At 37.0% G+C, this 16,098-nt stretch overlaps 2 protein-coding genes across 3 annotated transcripts; both read right to left on the reverse strand.

Moving 5' to 3' along the window:
* Positions 1–1,382: 1,382 nt before the first annotated feature.
* On the reverse strand, positions 1,383–2,239 carry LOC137731128 (dehydrin CAS31-like). 2 transcript variants are annotated; one of them, XM_068470231.1, is made up of 2 exons: positions 2,040–2,239; positions 1,383–1,979 (listed from the first exon to the last, which is right to left on the reverse strand). In XM_068470231.1, exons 1-2 carry the CDS (start codon positions 2,188–2,190, stop codon positions 1,576–1,578), a joined length of 555 nt encoding a protein of 184 aa, XP_068326332.1. In that variant the 5' UTR covers positions 2,191–2,239; the 3' UTR covers positions 1,383–1,575. The 2 variants fall into 2 exon arrangements, with proteins under 2 accessions (XP_068326332.1, XP_068326324.1); XM_068470223.1 differs by having other exon boundaries at positions 1,383–2,239.
* A 12,187-nt stretch (positions 2,240–14,426) lies between these two features.
* Positions 14,427–15,577, reverse strand: LOC137718774 (bZIP transcription factor 11-like). Its single transcript, XM_068458410.1, has one exon. The coding sequence runs from the start codon at positions 15,091–15,093 to the stop codon at positions 14,620–14,622; it is 474 nt and encodes a 157-aa protein (XP_068314511.1). The 5' UTR covers positions 15,094–15,577; the 3' UTR covers positions 14,427–14,619.
* Between the last annotated feature and the right edge of the window lie 521 nt (positions 15,578–16,098).

A 16,098-nucleotide genomic window follows, 5' to 3' on the forward strand; every position in this document is an offset into this window, starting at 1 on the left:
TTTTTCTACCAAGCGGCTATTTTCTGGCGATGGAATAAAGGATTATTGTGCAGTGCTAGAAAGTGATGTTTTTGGGCTTAAATTGTATTTTTGGGCCCCAATATGACATCAGATGGGTTCGTGGCCTACTGGAGAAGTGTTCAGAATAGTTCAAGCTTTAAATCCAGTTATTTTGGACCAGTTTTGGAACTGATTGGGGTCCAAAATGTGGTTGTGTAGATTTTTGGGTGAATTTACCAAGTTAATTTAGGATTATGTTTCCTAATTTATTTCAATTTATTAGGTTTCCTAGTCTTATTCTAGGACCTTTGACTAGGAGGGTTTTAATTTGAAGTAGTATAAATAAGGTTTTTAGCCATTAGGATTCTCTACAGGACATTGAGAGAATTTAGCGCAGTTTTGGAGAATTTCAAACTTTTTACATACAAGATGTTTTCATTCTTTTTCTAGTTAATGATATTTTCTTTGATTTTTATTATGAGAATGCATAACGAATCCGTTTTGCTGAGGTGAAGTCTTGAATCTTAGCATGAATATGTAATTTTTATTTAATTGCTTATGATTGATTGCATGCAGACGTTGAATTATTAATCATCGTGATTAAAACTATCTAATTGTCTTAATGCTTGATCACCATTCTAATTTTTAGAAAAGTAATTTGATGCAATTTTTGTCGGAAGGTTTCCTGAAATTGACGCTGGCTCTTGTGATTAATAATTATAATTTCACTTAAGATGAACATCACATCTTAAGAGTTGCATGATTTTTTAAAGGGTTTTCATAAAACATAATGAGTCTCATGTTCAGATTTGATCTGAATGTTCAAACGGATTATATGTTAGATATACGTTCTATGTTAGAGGTTCCAAGTAGGATATATATTAAGAAAACTTAACCTTCAAAGTAGCATATGTAGATCATAAATAATTAATAAAAATACATAAAATTGCTAAGTGATAGTGGAACCCTAATGTTTTTATAAATTGGTATTTAAAAAACTCTTCTTTTGTCGTATTATTTTTGAAAGAATTTACTATTAAATTTTAATTAACAACGTTTTTAATATTATTCAAATTCAAAAACTCTTCTCTGAATTTTTAATCTTAAGTAGTTAACTAAGAATTATTTTTACATAAATTATTTAAATAATCATTGAAGAAAGCGACATTACATAAGTATTTATACTACAATAAACTTATACTCTTAACTCTTACAAGTATTTTATGTGATTAACCCTAATAAAAATCCCATTAATTTCTTTTCGTTTTCGGATTGAACGTTGCCAAAGAATGATTTTCTCCCTTGGCGGTCCAGTTCAATGGAGGCGCAGTAAAATTACAGAATGGTGTCTTTATTCAACTTATCTTTTGATATGGTTAAAATACAGAAACCAGAATACTATTGCTCTATTGATAAAACCACAAAGTACCGATTACAAAACACACACTGACACTGCGGAGTGCTCGCTCGCGCACGTAAGAAAGAAATTACGTTCACACAATCACACCAAGCACCGGTTATTAGCACATCAAAAGACCCTAGAATACATATGCGCACGCACACATATATATATATTTAATGGCGTCCACCGGGAAGCTTTTCTTTGATCTTGTCCATGGCGCCCTTCTTTTCCTGGTGCTCTCCGGTGGTGCCACCGTAAGGTGTGGTGGTGGTCGTCTGAGATGAGTGGGTTTCATCCCTCTGCCCAGTCCCCGGCATCTTGTCCTTGACCTTGTCCATCATCCCCCTTTCTTCGTACTCCCCTCCAGTGTACGGGGCGTCAGTAGTACCGTGCCCAGTTCCAGTCATCCCAGTACCGGTCTGGGCATTCGATGAGTAGGGGTCGTCATCCCTACGTCCACCACCAGTTCCTGGAATCTTTTCCTTGATCTTGTCCATCATCCCTCTCTCTTGTTGTTGCTGCCCTCCTGTGTACGGGGCATCAGTAGTCCCGTAACCACTTCCAGTCATGCTAGTACCTCTCTCTTGTTGCTGCTGCCCTCCTATTGCCCCGTACCCACTTCCAGTCATGCCAGTACCTCTCTCTTGTTGCTGCTGCCCTCCTGTTGCCCCGTACCCAGTACCAGTGGTGGCACCACCGAAGCCTCCGGTAGTACCCTGTTGAATCGGGTTCCCATACTCATCCATGTCTTGGGGCGTTGTACCATATTTAGTCTGATAATTCGCCATTTTGAACTGATATTTGATTTGATGAAATGTTTTGATGGATTTGAAATGAGATATTGTGTTGTTTATATAGGCTAACTACGTAGACTGTAGACATGCAGGGTTGTGCATGCACTAGAGTGCATCCATGCCTTCCTGCCACTTTAGTAGATGAGGACACCTGGCATTTTATCCTAACTACGTAGACTGTAGACATGCAGGGTTGTGCATGCAGTAGAGTGCATCCATGACTTCCTGTCACTTTAGTAGCTGAGGACACCTGGCATTTTATGAGGACAGGTGTACTATGTTGATGTCGGCATAAAAATTAAAATATCATAGAGAAGATAAGATCCGCCCTTGTCGTCAAGCTAAAAGGCTCGTAACACTTCACCGAGTTGTGGACTAGCTTACGTCCGTACATGTGTTTTGAAACTTTGGAAGGTGAGACGTGTCATATTTTGACACGTGTTTTTATTATTAATCTTGATGTTGCATTACTGACTTAGATAAGATTTTATCGTTTATCGGGTCCCACGTAGAGAGATATTTTCCATTGGTTCATGAGCATTACTGAACTGGCCCAATTTTAGCAAGTTGGGGTTGCCGACATACGGGTCCAATAGGCCTTGTTTGTGGCCTAGTGATGTTGGGCTGATCACCATATGTTGGGTTGACTCGGCAAAACCAGTCATATTGAGCAATAGAAGTCACGTGTGATGCAAACAGTGTGTTTTCAAGGCTTCTTTACTCTACAATGGCAGCAAGGCTTCTTTAAACTACAATGGTAGCAAACTTCTACCGTCTTCAGTTTTGACAAAATTGTACTTATAAAACAATCAACTTTTTTTATCAAAGACCAAAGCCTTACACACCCACGAGGTGGGGGCGGGGTTTGGCAAGGTGGGGTGAGGGGTTTGGGCAATAGATTTCTGATGCCTAAGTTAGTTTATCTAGAAAGAGTAAATGTGTTAGGGCTTGTATGCGTAGCAAAAAGCTTACCAAAAATATGGTGGAGATAAGTTATTTATATTATAGGAGGAAGTGGCAGGCCATGTCTTTAGGATTTTGCCCTACACATGGTGACATCTTATTGGCCAAGGTATGTGTTTGGGCCCAAAATGATAGTTTGGGCCGAGTTTAGCGACTCTCAGCCCAGTGACTACTTAGAGTTCTATCATGGGCCGTCCAGTCGTCATGGGCCATTTAGTTAGGGTCAGCCGAGTCCTACTGCGATGAGGATTGGTTTAGATAAAGGTAAGGTAATCGAGACTTAGTGCAACAAGGAGTCTTAAGGCTAAGGCTGAGGATGCTGAGATTTAGGGGATGAATATGGTTCCTTAAAAAAGGTTGGTTCAAAATCCTATTGGAGTTAGGATTGGCCAAGACCTAATTAGATTAGGTTGAGGAGTTCTAATCCAAGTACAGTTCTAGCTCGGCCATAAGGGGGTTTGCTACTATAAATAGAGAAGGAAGTGCATCATTCAAGGCCCTCCAATTCAACACACAAATTGCCCTGCGCAAAGCTTCTCAACAGCCTTTGAGATTTCATCATTTTCCCCTTTCTTCTGCCAACACGTCTTCAGTTTGAATAAACAGCACTGTGAAGGCAACATGCGACATCTTCAGTTTGGATAAACAGCACTAGAGTAATAGAATCAGCCGATCAAGGAGCACATTCAATTTGGATAGAAATCATTGCTTCGAGACCGACTGGTTATATATCCAAGTCTTGGTCGACAGGGACTTTCGAGTTCCTGTTGGTAGAGGTTATCTCATCAGCCTTTTCGGCGAAGTGAGGTGTTACAGGTTACTAGACTTAGCACATTGAAAGCCGAGTTGTTTTATGATTGGATATTCGCAAGTGAGTTTCAGAGTTCGGCATTCCGATGCCCAAACCACATTTACTATCAAGACATACATCTCTTTCAAGTACTTGTGTCCATATAGCCTGGTGCCAGTTTGGCGTGCTTATACTCTTATGAATATAATCACCATGACCGAACCCGGCGTCGACGATTCGTGAACTTCATAGAACTAGCAGCCTTGTCTTCAGGCTCTAGAACCTAAAGGTCGAGACATGTTCCTTCCTCGGCCGCAATCGCAGGATCAAGAAGTCAGCAACGCTCTCAACGCAACATCAACACATTTTACTCCCCAGTCGAGTTCGGCCATCGAGTTGGCACACCCCACACATAACCGAAAGACGTAGTTAGCTTATTAGTTACTTGGCCTGCGCATCACGTAAGCTTGGTAATTTTTAGGGTCAACAGTATGTCATCCATTGGATGAATGAGGAAAGAATGTTCCCCAGATATTAATTAGAAGAAAATATCTTGGGATAATTGTGATAGGGATTCCTTACTTGATTGAGTTGATCTTTAATTGAGAATGTATTAAATATATGATTTAGTAATTAACCCTATCTTTAACACCTTTAACTTTTCCATACCGTGGGGAGCTTTAATCAGTCGTTGTCTGCTGCCTGAACTTCTATGGATGCTGAGTTGCTCCTGGGAATATTTGAGAGCCCTACCCATTTAGTGAAATCAATCTTGTCTATCTTGAAAAAAAAATCCACATGTTGCCTTATTGGCTCCACAACTACCACCTTCTTAACTCAATCTTATTCTCGCTTTGCCACATGTAACATAAAATGTTTTACTTACCAATTGCTTAAAAATTAACTTTGTGTTTCACTTTACCCCATTTTGTCACATCTGTCAAAATTATTTTGAAGGGCGGCTTTTTGGTTTGGGGATTCATCATACGAGGCTCCGGTTCCCCAAAGATTTGGGAGTTACTACAAGAAGAGCAGACCCCAATCTAGACCTTCATCTGGTTAAATCCGAAAACGATTTCGGAAAATATGTCTCTATTAACTTTTTTTCCCCCACTCTTTTTAAACTTTGGCATTGCCCGCCCGTAGAGGTGGTCTTGCAGTTTTGGAATCGTAGTTTTATGACGTTTGGAATACCCCTTCACAGCCCTTGGGAGTTAGCAGAGGTTGTTTTGTTACCTGTTAACGTTATGTTTTTTCTTTTGAGTACATTGATATTTTTACACTAAGAGAAGGGAGAGTTCTGCTAAACTACACAATAGACATCATAATTTGGTATCGAATTCGCTATCCACGAGATTTGAACCTAATATCTCTTACTTCCAAATTTCACCAAGAAAAGATTTTCAGGAAGTTTCAAATTCAATCTTTGATAAGTGAGTGGCAAGAATAGTTATGCTCTTGGTCTAATTTTGAGTGGGGAAATGATTTTTGCATTCTTCTTCTCCGTGTACTTCGATTTTTTTTTTTTTTTTGTCCTTTTAATTTTTTTTTTTTTTTTGATTCAATCTAAATGTTAAGAATGAATACGAGTGTGAAGAAAATAAGCATGTAGAAATTACTCTCTCTTTTTTGAGTGGTTCGGTTCACATTTTGACACCTAAAACAAAGAAATGATCCCACCCAATCTAGTACAATCTCTTTTCAAGGTGAAATCATGATCACCATAGGAAGTTAATTATTTTATCAATTATTGAAGGAGACGCTGGTGTTTCTTTACGTCATGTTTAATACATAAAAACACCAAAGATGTTTAATACATAAGATCATCTCTAAAAAAGATGTCAAATCCTTAGTAGAATGTTATGTAATCAAATTTAAAGGCATGAGCAAGCTCCAACTGATATGTCAATCTTATGTGGATTGACATATAAGTTTTCTTATGTCAAATTTGACATATGAGAAAATGTGATGTTAAATAATTTTTAATTCTTTTATTATGTTGGTCCCATTAATGGATCAATTATAGATTTTGAAAATTTATTTTAATTGATTTCTTTTTAAAATGGATTCTACAACATCATTTATATAAAAAAAAAAACATATCGGATGGAAAAAAAGAAAATCTGACATTGCCACGTCAGCCATGAAATTGACATTTGACATTTATCTTTTGACATCTCCATTGGAGATGCTCTAAGCCACGATAGTCAACTCAAGTACTGAGCAAGAGTTAATTAATGGTTTAGAAGAGCGAGCGAGATTGAAATAATGGGTTAAGATCAAAATAAACAATTTATTTTTTAATAATCTGAACTATTCAATAGGACGACAAATAAACGGTTAAGGTTAAACGAAATATTATTTTTGGGTACTTACCAATATAATAATATCAAGTTGGACTTTCCAATAGTACAGAATATTGAAGACTATCCAGCGTAAGTATAGGCTTCAACCCTTTCCAACGTAAACAAAAAAAAATGCCCCAACACATGACATCCCTTCGAAAGGCAATACACTAGGTACAATCTAGTTGAAAAAGAAGGCATGTCAAGTCAATAATTGCAATTATGATTTATTAGGTACTCCATAGATTATCAAAGCCTACTTTTAATTTGAGAATAAAAGAACCCTAAACACACTTTAGCTTTCAGTCATTATAATTAATTAAACTTTCTTGGTCATGTGAACATTGGTGTCATAATTGGTTGGCCACATGCTCTCATCAACAAACCAATTAAGAGTAAATAATTAGTAATTATCATGCTTAGGTTTGGCCTTCCCTTTCTAAATGATGTAGTGGGCGGCTAGTGCCTTGACCTACGTATGCATGAGAGCATGGTTATTACTTTTAAACACTGTTACTTCTAATTTCTAAGCCTTACCTATTCATATTTTTTTTAAGTATATAAGGGATATAGAGAAGAGAGATATGTCGTACAATTTCGACTGGATAAGTATTCTAATCACTTTTTTTTTAGTCAATAATCTTAGTCACTCTACCTTTGTCACATCAATCATATTCCATATACTTCTTATGGGAAGATGATTCTTTTCGGATTCATTTTGTGAGAATTTTAAGGATTTTCATATTCTCATTATTCATCGTACATAATGCAGGCAGTTTTCGTCATGTACTATTTATATTTAAGTTTGAATAAAAAAAGTCAAATGATTTCTGACTACACGATGCACGATGAATAGCTAAGATGTGAAGATTCCTAGGATTCTCCCAATTTGAATCTAAATGGGATTCAAATATGTTCTTATGGGATAATTTAGAACTTGATTAGACGTAAAAATAGTATTATACGGTTAGTGGCTTGAGTTCTCAATGCATAAAACTTTTTACGGATATTGAAACGCAAGTCAAGTGATATACTATTTTATGTGTTACAATAAAAATGAGCGATAGAGTTGATATGTCTCACTTTTATAAGGAGACGAATCCGTTGCACCACTTTTTCTACATAACTTTTGACACACGTTCTTGTGAGGCCCACTTCGTAATGTATTTTAATGATCCGAATCATCTATCTTTTCGAACTTTCCTCAAAGTTGATGTCTATCAAAAACCACCTAAATTTGAAACCATATGAACGTTGGATTCAGGGTTTAGGGTTGCTTTGTAGAACCATATTCGTCATTTTTTCCACTACTAATGAATGTATGAATGGTTTTGAATTTGTCTAACTTTTTGCAAGGATGATCTATTAATGTTGTTCTAAAAACTAGACGTTTGGATGGTTAATAAGTATTACAAAGTGGGTCCAAAAAACAAGTGTCAAAAGTTAGGTAAAATATATTAATAATAAATAAAGTCACATGTATTAACGCACAAAATTGGAGGTTAGACCCAAATGAATCCATGTGAACACTAACATACTTTAAACCCAATGATAAAAAATATATTGACACACCTTGACCCAGAAATGTCCACTTGGACTTTGAATCGAGTTGTGTTGGCCAACACCTGAAGGGTGACGAAGCTATAAAGTGTAGTGTAGTGGAAAAATACGAATAAATTTAAAACCTACAAGTGCCTAATTGAAAGAGTGGCGCGTGAGGGGGATTGAACTCATTTCACACGTGATGGCAGAACGTAAGAACAGTACAGTAATTAGGGTGAATGTTATACCACTGAAGATAACCATCTACTGAGATCTTGCCAGAGTCCTCGCTTACACGTAATCACAGTTACTAAACCTGGAGGGGCGAAAAAACAAAGTTGAGTGGGTCAGAAAATAACGTTTTGTAAAAATCTTTTCAAAAACATTATAACCCCTAGCCATAAAATCAAGTATAGTTTCCACAATATATACATACTACATATAGTAAGAAAATACTTACCGTAACCTGCAAAGTCTTAAAAAATCAATAAGGCATAACTATCGCAAATAATCACAAGGTGACCAATATCACATAACCTCGTAATATGTAAACATAACATAACAAATGCTCATCGACACATGCTGACACACGAGTCGAAGTTGCCTAAGGCAGCCTATACGACAGGACTGGGTGTAATAAGTGCGCTCTAGTACTACAATCACGTGAAGGCTGGCGTCGAAGTGCGGTCACATACGAGTTGAAATTGCCTAATGCAATCTGTACGACAGGATTGGTACCAAACTTGGATCCAAGGTGAGTGAACGGTGCGGATATGAACATACATGTGAAAGATTGGCCCGGACCCTAGGCAGAGTACTAACACCGGGGTGCAGCAAGGAAGAGCAGATGACATAAATAAAATTGTGCCACAAAGATTCGATAACTCTAATCAACATATTAATAATCACAACTATAAATATAATATCATGGTATCTCGTGCATATTTGTGAACCTATAGGGCGCAGAATAATTCCCTAGGTTCAGTCATTTCACTACTTTATGTAATTTTAGTCTAAGCAATGCATACATAGTAAATTCTTTTCAAAGTATAACTGGAAACTAGCAAGTATGCGTATACTTATAAAAAGAAATGACCCACTCATAGTTACGTAGTTGAAATGAAGCCTCTGAGCCTTGCTTGACTTCGTATGTCCTTGGGATACGTTTCCTCTGTATTTGAAATTACTAAATAACTTAGTTTAATAATACATAAACGGAAACTTAAATAAAACCTTCGTAGATTGCTCAAACATAGGGTTTGAATATACGAAGTCGATTTACTCGACGACACGGACCTACACAAATTGACAGAAAGCCAATCGGAGGCCGAACGTGCCACCACGTGCCGGCTAGGGCACGACTATATGCACCACCACGCGTAGACGAAACCCTGATGTACGTCAGGAATATTCCATTAGTTTGACGGAATATTCCGTTAAATGATTAATAGAGTTTAACGGCGTTACCTAACACCGTTAGAATGTTCCGTCAACTTTGACGGAATATTCCGTCATTTTCTCAAGGAGTCCTTACCGGTCGCCGCCGTCTGAACTCGCCGGAATCTGGAAATTTTCACCAGTTTCTGGGTAGAATTTTAAACCTTCATATCTTCTTCATTTCTCAACCATTTTTCATAAACTTTGCATGGAAATGAAGCTTATGAAGTGTAAAATCAATTTATACTTTTGGAAGTCCAAAAATGGACGGGAAAAGGCCTGAAATTGGCTCGATAGTCTCGGCTTAAACTCGGCCCCTTGAAACTCGTCTGTTTCGACATCAACTCTTCCTCAAATCTTCACTAGGACCTTTAGGGAGTTGAGTAGGAGTTTCCCCGAGTCCTAAAATGCCATGACTCGATTTAAAAATCGTCAACCTAAAACTCACCAAGTCAGAGCTTTCGATTTGGTGAGTCAAAACTCAACCATTCTTGAAACTGGTTGCATGGTTATGTTCTTGGGGTCGAGATGAGTTTAATGGTATGGTTTTCAGGTCACGTTGGTAAGGTTTGTTGTTCGTTTGAGAGAGTTGCAGAGTGAGAGAATGCCTTCGAGGAGTGAGAAGGAAGTGAGAGAGAGTGATCTCTGCAAACTGATTGGGGAAGAGAAACATGAGAGTGAAATCTGATTGGTGAGGTAAAAGAGGGAAAAAAATTGATTGGGTGGTGAGGATGGATTCAAGGAAAAAGCAAAAGTTTGATTCTTGTTTTTGTGAAGAAAAGGGGACCGAATCCACCAATTAGGGAATATATGAGTGGATTTTGTACAATTTTTAATGTACAAAATTTGCTTCCTTACAGTGTTTCAAACATTGATAATTTGTATGTGCATGTACAAAAATACCTGTGGTTAACGTACTTTAACGGAGCGTAACTATTTCGTTACAACTCCGATTCGAGTCTAACATGCGCTCACGCGTTCGTAGCGACAAGTACTAATTTAGTACGAAACTAGGAAAATGAAACTGAAAGCCGAAAACCACGTCCATGTTAGATTCGACTTTTGTCCAAAAGGGTAAAATCGTTAACTCATACCAACAGAAAAGAAATCAAAGTGAAAAGTAGGGACAAATCATCACAAAAGCCATAGCTCTCAGGAGGAAGAAGTGGCCCAAATGCGTTTGGCCATGACGCACAAAGGGGATAGAGAGCAAGAATGGTTCAAATGCAATTTCATGATAGAGGACCTCAACAAATACACTCCAGAGAGGAAGAAGTTCTTACGTGCTAAGCAAAAGGAAATTTTGTGAAGACATGCCACAAGGAGTATATTTCAAGATGATTCATCTCAAGGCTATATCCCAAGTCCACCACCAAGTCAAGATGGTGGATATCATTATTAAGTTTACGTAGTTTATGAATTAACGATTGTATTAAGTTTATGTGGTTTATTAATTGTCGTTTGTATTAAGTTTATGACTTATTAATTATCGTGTGTATTAAATTTATGGCTTATTAATTATTGTTTCTATTAATCTAGATGTCTTCAATAATTATTGTACTTATTGTTGCACTATTTGATGTACAATAGATGCCTTCAATAATTCAAACGGCCTTCAATAATTTTGACAACGTACTAGACAAAAAACTTGTCACAAGAAGACACTTCAATTTATTACTAGAAAATACCAACATAGTACACTTAAAATTATATAATTTTAACAACATAGCACACTTAAATTTAACACAAGAACAAATTAATACACCAACATAGCACATTAATATACCAATACTAAAACATTAATGCACTTAAGATTATCCATCATCAACGTTCTCCTTCTTAGTGCCATATATGCTCAACCAAATCCTTGCGGAGTGTGTCATGACCTTGAGGAGCTTGAATTCTATTTAAACGTTTCATATACTCACTCAACATGACCCTATCCTGTTAGGTCTTGTATGTGGTTGCAGTGAGATATTCAACATCTCTTGCCATAGCTCTCGCATATGTTGCTTGGTCATCATCCACATCTTCGTCAGAATCATCTTCAATTTCTACGTACTCATCTTCCACAATCATGTTGTGCAAAATTATGCACGTCATCATGATTGAATGGAGGTATTCCACATTCCACAATCGTGTAGCCCTTCTAACAATGGCCCATTGAGCTTTGTGAGAACTTGTATTTAAAATATATATATATATATATATATATATACTATTATTTTCTAGTTTTGACTTAGGGTTTCCATGTGGTATACTATAACTAGTATTCATATGTACTTATACTTAGCCAATAAGTTTACAATCTATTTATGTATATATTGATCATACTGAAGTTTGAGTACATGCTGTTGACTCAGCATATTAGCTTAGCATGAGGTGCTGGTAAGAGGAAGAATGGTTGGGCTGTCTTTAGCTAGGTGGTGGCATTCTCATCTATTTTTTTTAAGGTTAAGGTGGCATTGTTTAGACTTCCCAGGTGCTCCACGAGCACTCTATTGTTGCTGACTAGTTATAGCTAGTAGCAGGAGCTGTATTGCATGCACTAAGATTAGATATCCTCGAACCAATTTTACTTTAGTTGCTGCCACATCCACCAATGAGATGCTTTTAAATTGTCGGCTTCTACTACTATAAATAGGAGCCTCGCTCCATTGTTTTTAGATGGAGAGGGGTTGGAGCATGTGAGCTCTCGTAGGAGAAAGAGATAGAGATAGCCTGCAATGCATGCATTACGTAGAGATTGGTGCATACATACATACATACATACATACATACATACATACATACATATGTTTTGCGTGTATATATTTATATGTAAGAGAGAGAGAGAAAGAGAGAGAGAGAGAGAGAGAGAGAGAGATTTAGGAAAGAAAAGAGATTGAAAGAAAGATATGGTGTTAGGAGCAATCAAGAAGCTTCCTTAAATAGGTGGAACTTAGCTATTGTGGTATTGACGTCGATAAGTACGTGGAGCTTAGCTACTCCGGTAATGACATTGATTTTGGTTTAGCCTTGGAATCTAGGTAGGGGAAATAAGGCAGACCTTTAAGGAAATTGATTTTATTAAATTCGTGAAGTGCTATAATATTCTTGATCTTTTTGGTTGATTAATGTGATTGGATATTAATTGGCTAATTGCTTCAGTTAAGTGTTTACTTGTTATTGGTTATGGAATTATTGCTGGAATGCTATTCGTTGAGAATATACTGTGAAATATGTGAAAGATAAAATGACATTATTTGTGCATCATTCATGTTGATATGGGTGGAGTTTTAGTATTCAGATTGGAAGTATGGAAATGAGGGTAGTTGGAAAGGATCTTTTGTGTAGTTGAATCTATTCATTATGAAACCGGTTTCAGGCGAGCCCGATGTGCACATTAGAATAGGATATCGACGGGAATTGTCGATGTGGGTGATTTGGGCTGGAGATCAATAAATTAGATAAGATGACTAGCAAAAGGGGTTTATGAGCTTGGGATATCATATAGGGGTTAGTTTCTATAATATAACATTTGAACCACCTCTGCAGGGGTAAAATGCATGGTATGGGACGTGCAGGTCCGCATGTTTTATTATATAAATTAACGGGGGTAGTTGAAAAGGTTGCATTGCATTCATGCATTTCTATCGATACTGATTGATATTTTGCTATATGATTTCATGACACTTAATTTAATATTGTCTATTTACTGTGATAAGGTTATGTCCCTACTAAGCTGTTGAAGCTCATCCCTCTATTGTTATGCAGGTTTACGAACTAGACATTCAAGAGGGTAGGCAAGATGAGATCAAATTAGATTGGAGTAAAGAACGTTTATTCATCTATTTACTGTAGGTTGTAAAGAATTCTTGATTTGTTTAAGAATCATGAATTATTTTAATAAGAGATGTTCATTTTTCAACTTATGTCAGTTTCCTTTTATTTATTGACCTTTTAACTCACGTTTCAGATTCAGGTTCGAGTTTTTACTACTGATTCCGGGTTCGGGGCGTGACAAGCTTGTAGGATGAATACTCTCTCCATATCCTTCCTGTAAGACTCTTGTTTCTGCGAAAATAATTTCTTCTTTGCACTATCGGGATGAGAATAACTTTTCATAAAGGTAGACCAACTAGGATAAATATCATCAGTTAAGTAGTAACCTAGCTCATACCTATTACCATTTACCTTGTACCTCCATTATGGTGCCCATCCATTGACAACATCATCGAACAGATGAGAAGACCAAAGAACGTTGATATCGTTGTTTGATCTAGGAGCGTCGAAGAATGCATGCCAAATCCATGTGTCGTAAGACACCATAGCCTCGAGCATGATGGTTGGCTTGTTGTGACGGCCAATGCATACAATCGAGACTTCCAATGCATACAATTTGGCCAAACCACAATGATGGCTAATTCATTGTGGTTTGGCCGAAAAACGGCTCGAAAGTGGCTAACTTGATACCAAGACAGCCAATTTAGAGTCATTTTTTGGCCAAATCACGGCGATTTAGCAATCGACAAAGGTACCATTCTCTTTGTCTCGTCGAGAAGTATGATTTTCGTTTTTGAATCATCGATTTCGTTGAGTATTGAAAAAGTTATGAACGTTTAAAGTTTACCCAGTTTCTGGTGAGTTTTCCAATTTTCCCTCTAACAAGTCACCTGTCAGGCTATTTTTTCGGCCATCTTCGGCAACCATTGGGCTTCCAAATAGGTATAATCTTATTCTACACTTTTCTATCTTCATTTTGATATATTATGGGCCGAATTTGGTTAAGAAACGATTGAGTACGAAACTTTGAAAATTGCCAAAAGTTTCGGCCAAGAGTTCCGGGACACTTAACGGAGTTTTTAACGGAATGACCAAAATAATGGATGATGGACAATCTCAGGAACCATTTCTATTGATTTTCAATCTCAGGAACCAAAGTGATGTGTTATGCAAATCTTAGAGACCATTTTGGCTAAAAACCATATTTGTCTAACCGTATGATATGAAAACCACACAAAATTCCAGCACACAATATGCCAGCATTATTAATTTTTAAGAAAATAAAATAAAGTAAGCCAACATTATTAACACAGTACAATAAACTTGAAATTGTATACAAATAAATAAACTAGAAGTATTTTATTAAATCATAAAATTGGGAACAAAACCAGAGGCCAAAAGAAAAAACAAAAGTGATTGCTTACACATGCTTTACATGTTCAACAGTAGAACAACTCATGACCCACCCACCAATAATTCAATTGTTACAACAAATCTACACAAGCCATAGATGTTCTTAGTAGTTACATCTCAATTCACTTCACTAATCTCTCACTTAATCCATGATTAACCCAACTGAGTTTAGCACATAAACATGTCAGCAGAGGCCATGATTGGTTGATTATTCAAAAAGCCAGCACTCCATGGATTCAGAAATCCATCACTTCCACCAATAATATTATGATTTTCTTCTTCCTCATAAATCCATTTGCTTGAATTAATACAATCCAGGATATCATTGAGGGACTGCAATCTGTTGGTAAGCTCATCCATCTGAGCTCTTAGGACTGAGTTTTCGGCCTCAATCTTCATGTAAAGCTGGTTGGTCACATTCATGGATGTGATGATCTGGTTGTTCTCCTTCATCAGCAGCCCAATCTGAGCCGTTAGATCAGTCATATGCTCTTGTTTTCGCATCCGGGATCGACGTGCTGATTCCCTATTGGACAGCATTCTTTTGCGCTTTCTCTGGTCCATGACTAGGTTAAGATCTACATCAGATCCTGAGTTTTGGAGCTTGCTTGACTCTGAAGAAACCCCACTTGAAGAAGCCATGCGCGTAATGTTTATATGCTTAACAAAACCAAAAAATAAAAACTTTTTCCTTACCCAAGAAAGTAAGAGTGATTATTTGAAGAACCCAGATGCTAGATATGAAAAATAATTAAGAAAAAAGTAAAAATTTGTTTATAAAATGTTGTAAAACCAGTAGAGGAAGACAACAGAGAATGATTGAACTAAGTGGCTTCTGCGAAGGAGGGTGGAGTTTATCATATACCCAGAGAGCAGGATTTCACTGAGCACTGGAGACATAATTATATCTATAGGTTTTTATATTAAGCATTGGAGAAAAAGGATACCACAAAAGCTATATATGAATTTCGAAGCAGACTCAAGTTTTTCAGAACTAGGAAAGAAAGAGAGAAGGTTTCCAGAACCAGGAGAGGAGAGAGAGAGAGAGCAGACACAAGGTTTTCCGAACCAGGAGAGAGAGAGAGAGAGAGAGAGATCAAAATCTTGGGGTAGGCACTACTAGGCAGGAAAGATAAGGGAGAGGAGGTTTTGAAGAGTGTTCGATGGTTGAATATATAGGCCAGCGGCGCCCGCCTAAAATAAATAAACTACTAAAAACAATTTAAGAACATGTCTGATTGTCTCATATAATATAATTATGAAGACAAGGGAACAACCTATAATGTGACTCTTAGCCCTCGTTTGTTAGTTTGGACTGTATTGATTATTTTAGTTGGATAAAATAAATAATCATCGGATAATATTAATTAAATTAATCGGACGTTTAGTATAATATCGAACTAATGATCGTCTTATTTATACTGACCGGATATGAATTCAATGTAATTACCTAAAAACCCAAATACATTTCAAATCATAATCTTCAAAATAAAAAAGCCACAAATAAGAGCAAATCTATTTAAAAAAAAAAAAATTGCCCAGATAAATTTTTCTTAAATTTCAAATTCCATCATCAATTCTCAGCCAAGAGACTTCATCACTAGTGTCCTCCTCTCCGAGAGCTGCAACGAGGGGCGGTGGTTTTGT

The sequence above is a fragment of the Pyrus communis genome, chromosome 1 (assembly GCF_963583255.1).
Source record: "Pyrus communis chromosome 1, drPyrComm1.1, whole genome shotgun sequence".
Taxonomy (NCBI): Eukaryota; Viridiplantae; Streptophyta; class Magnoliopsida; order Rosales; family Rosaceae; genus Pyrus; species Pyrus communis.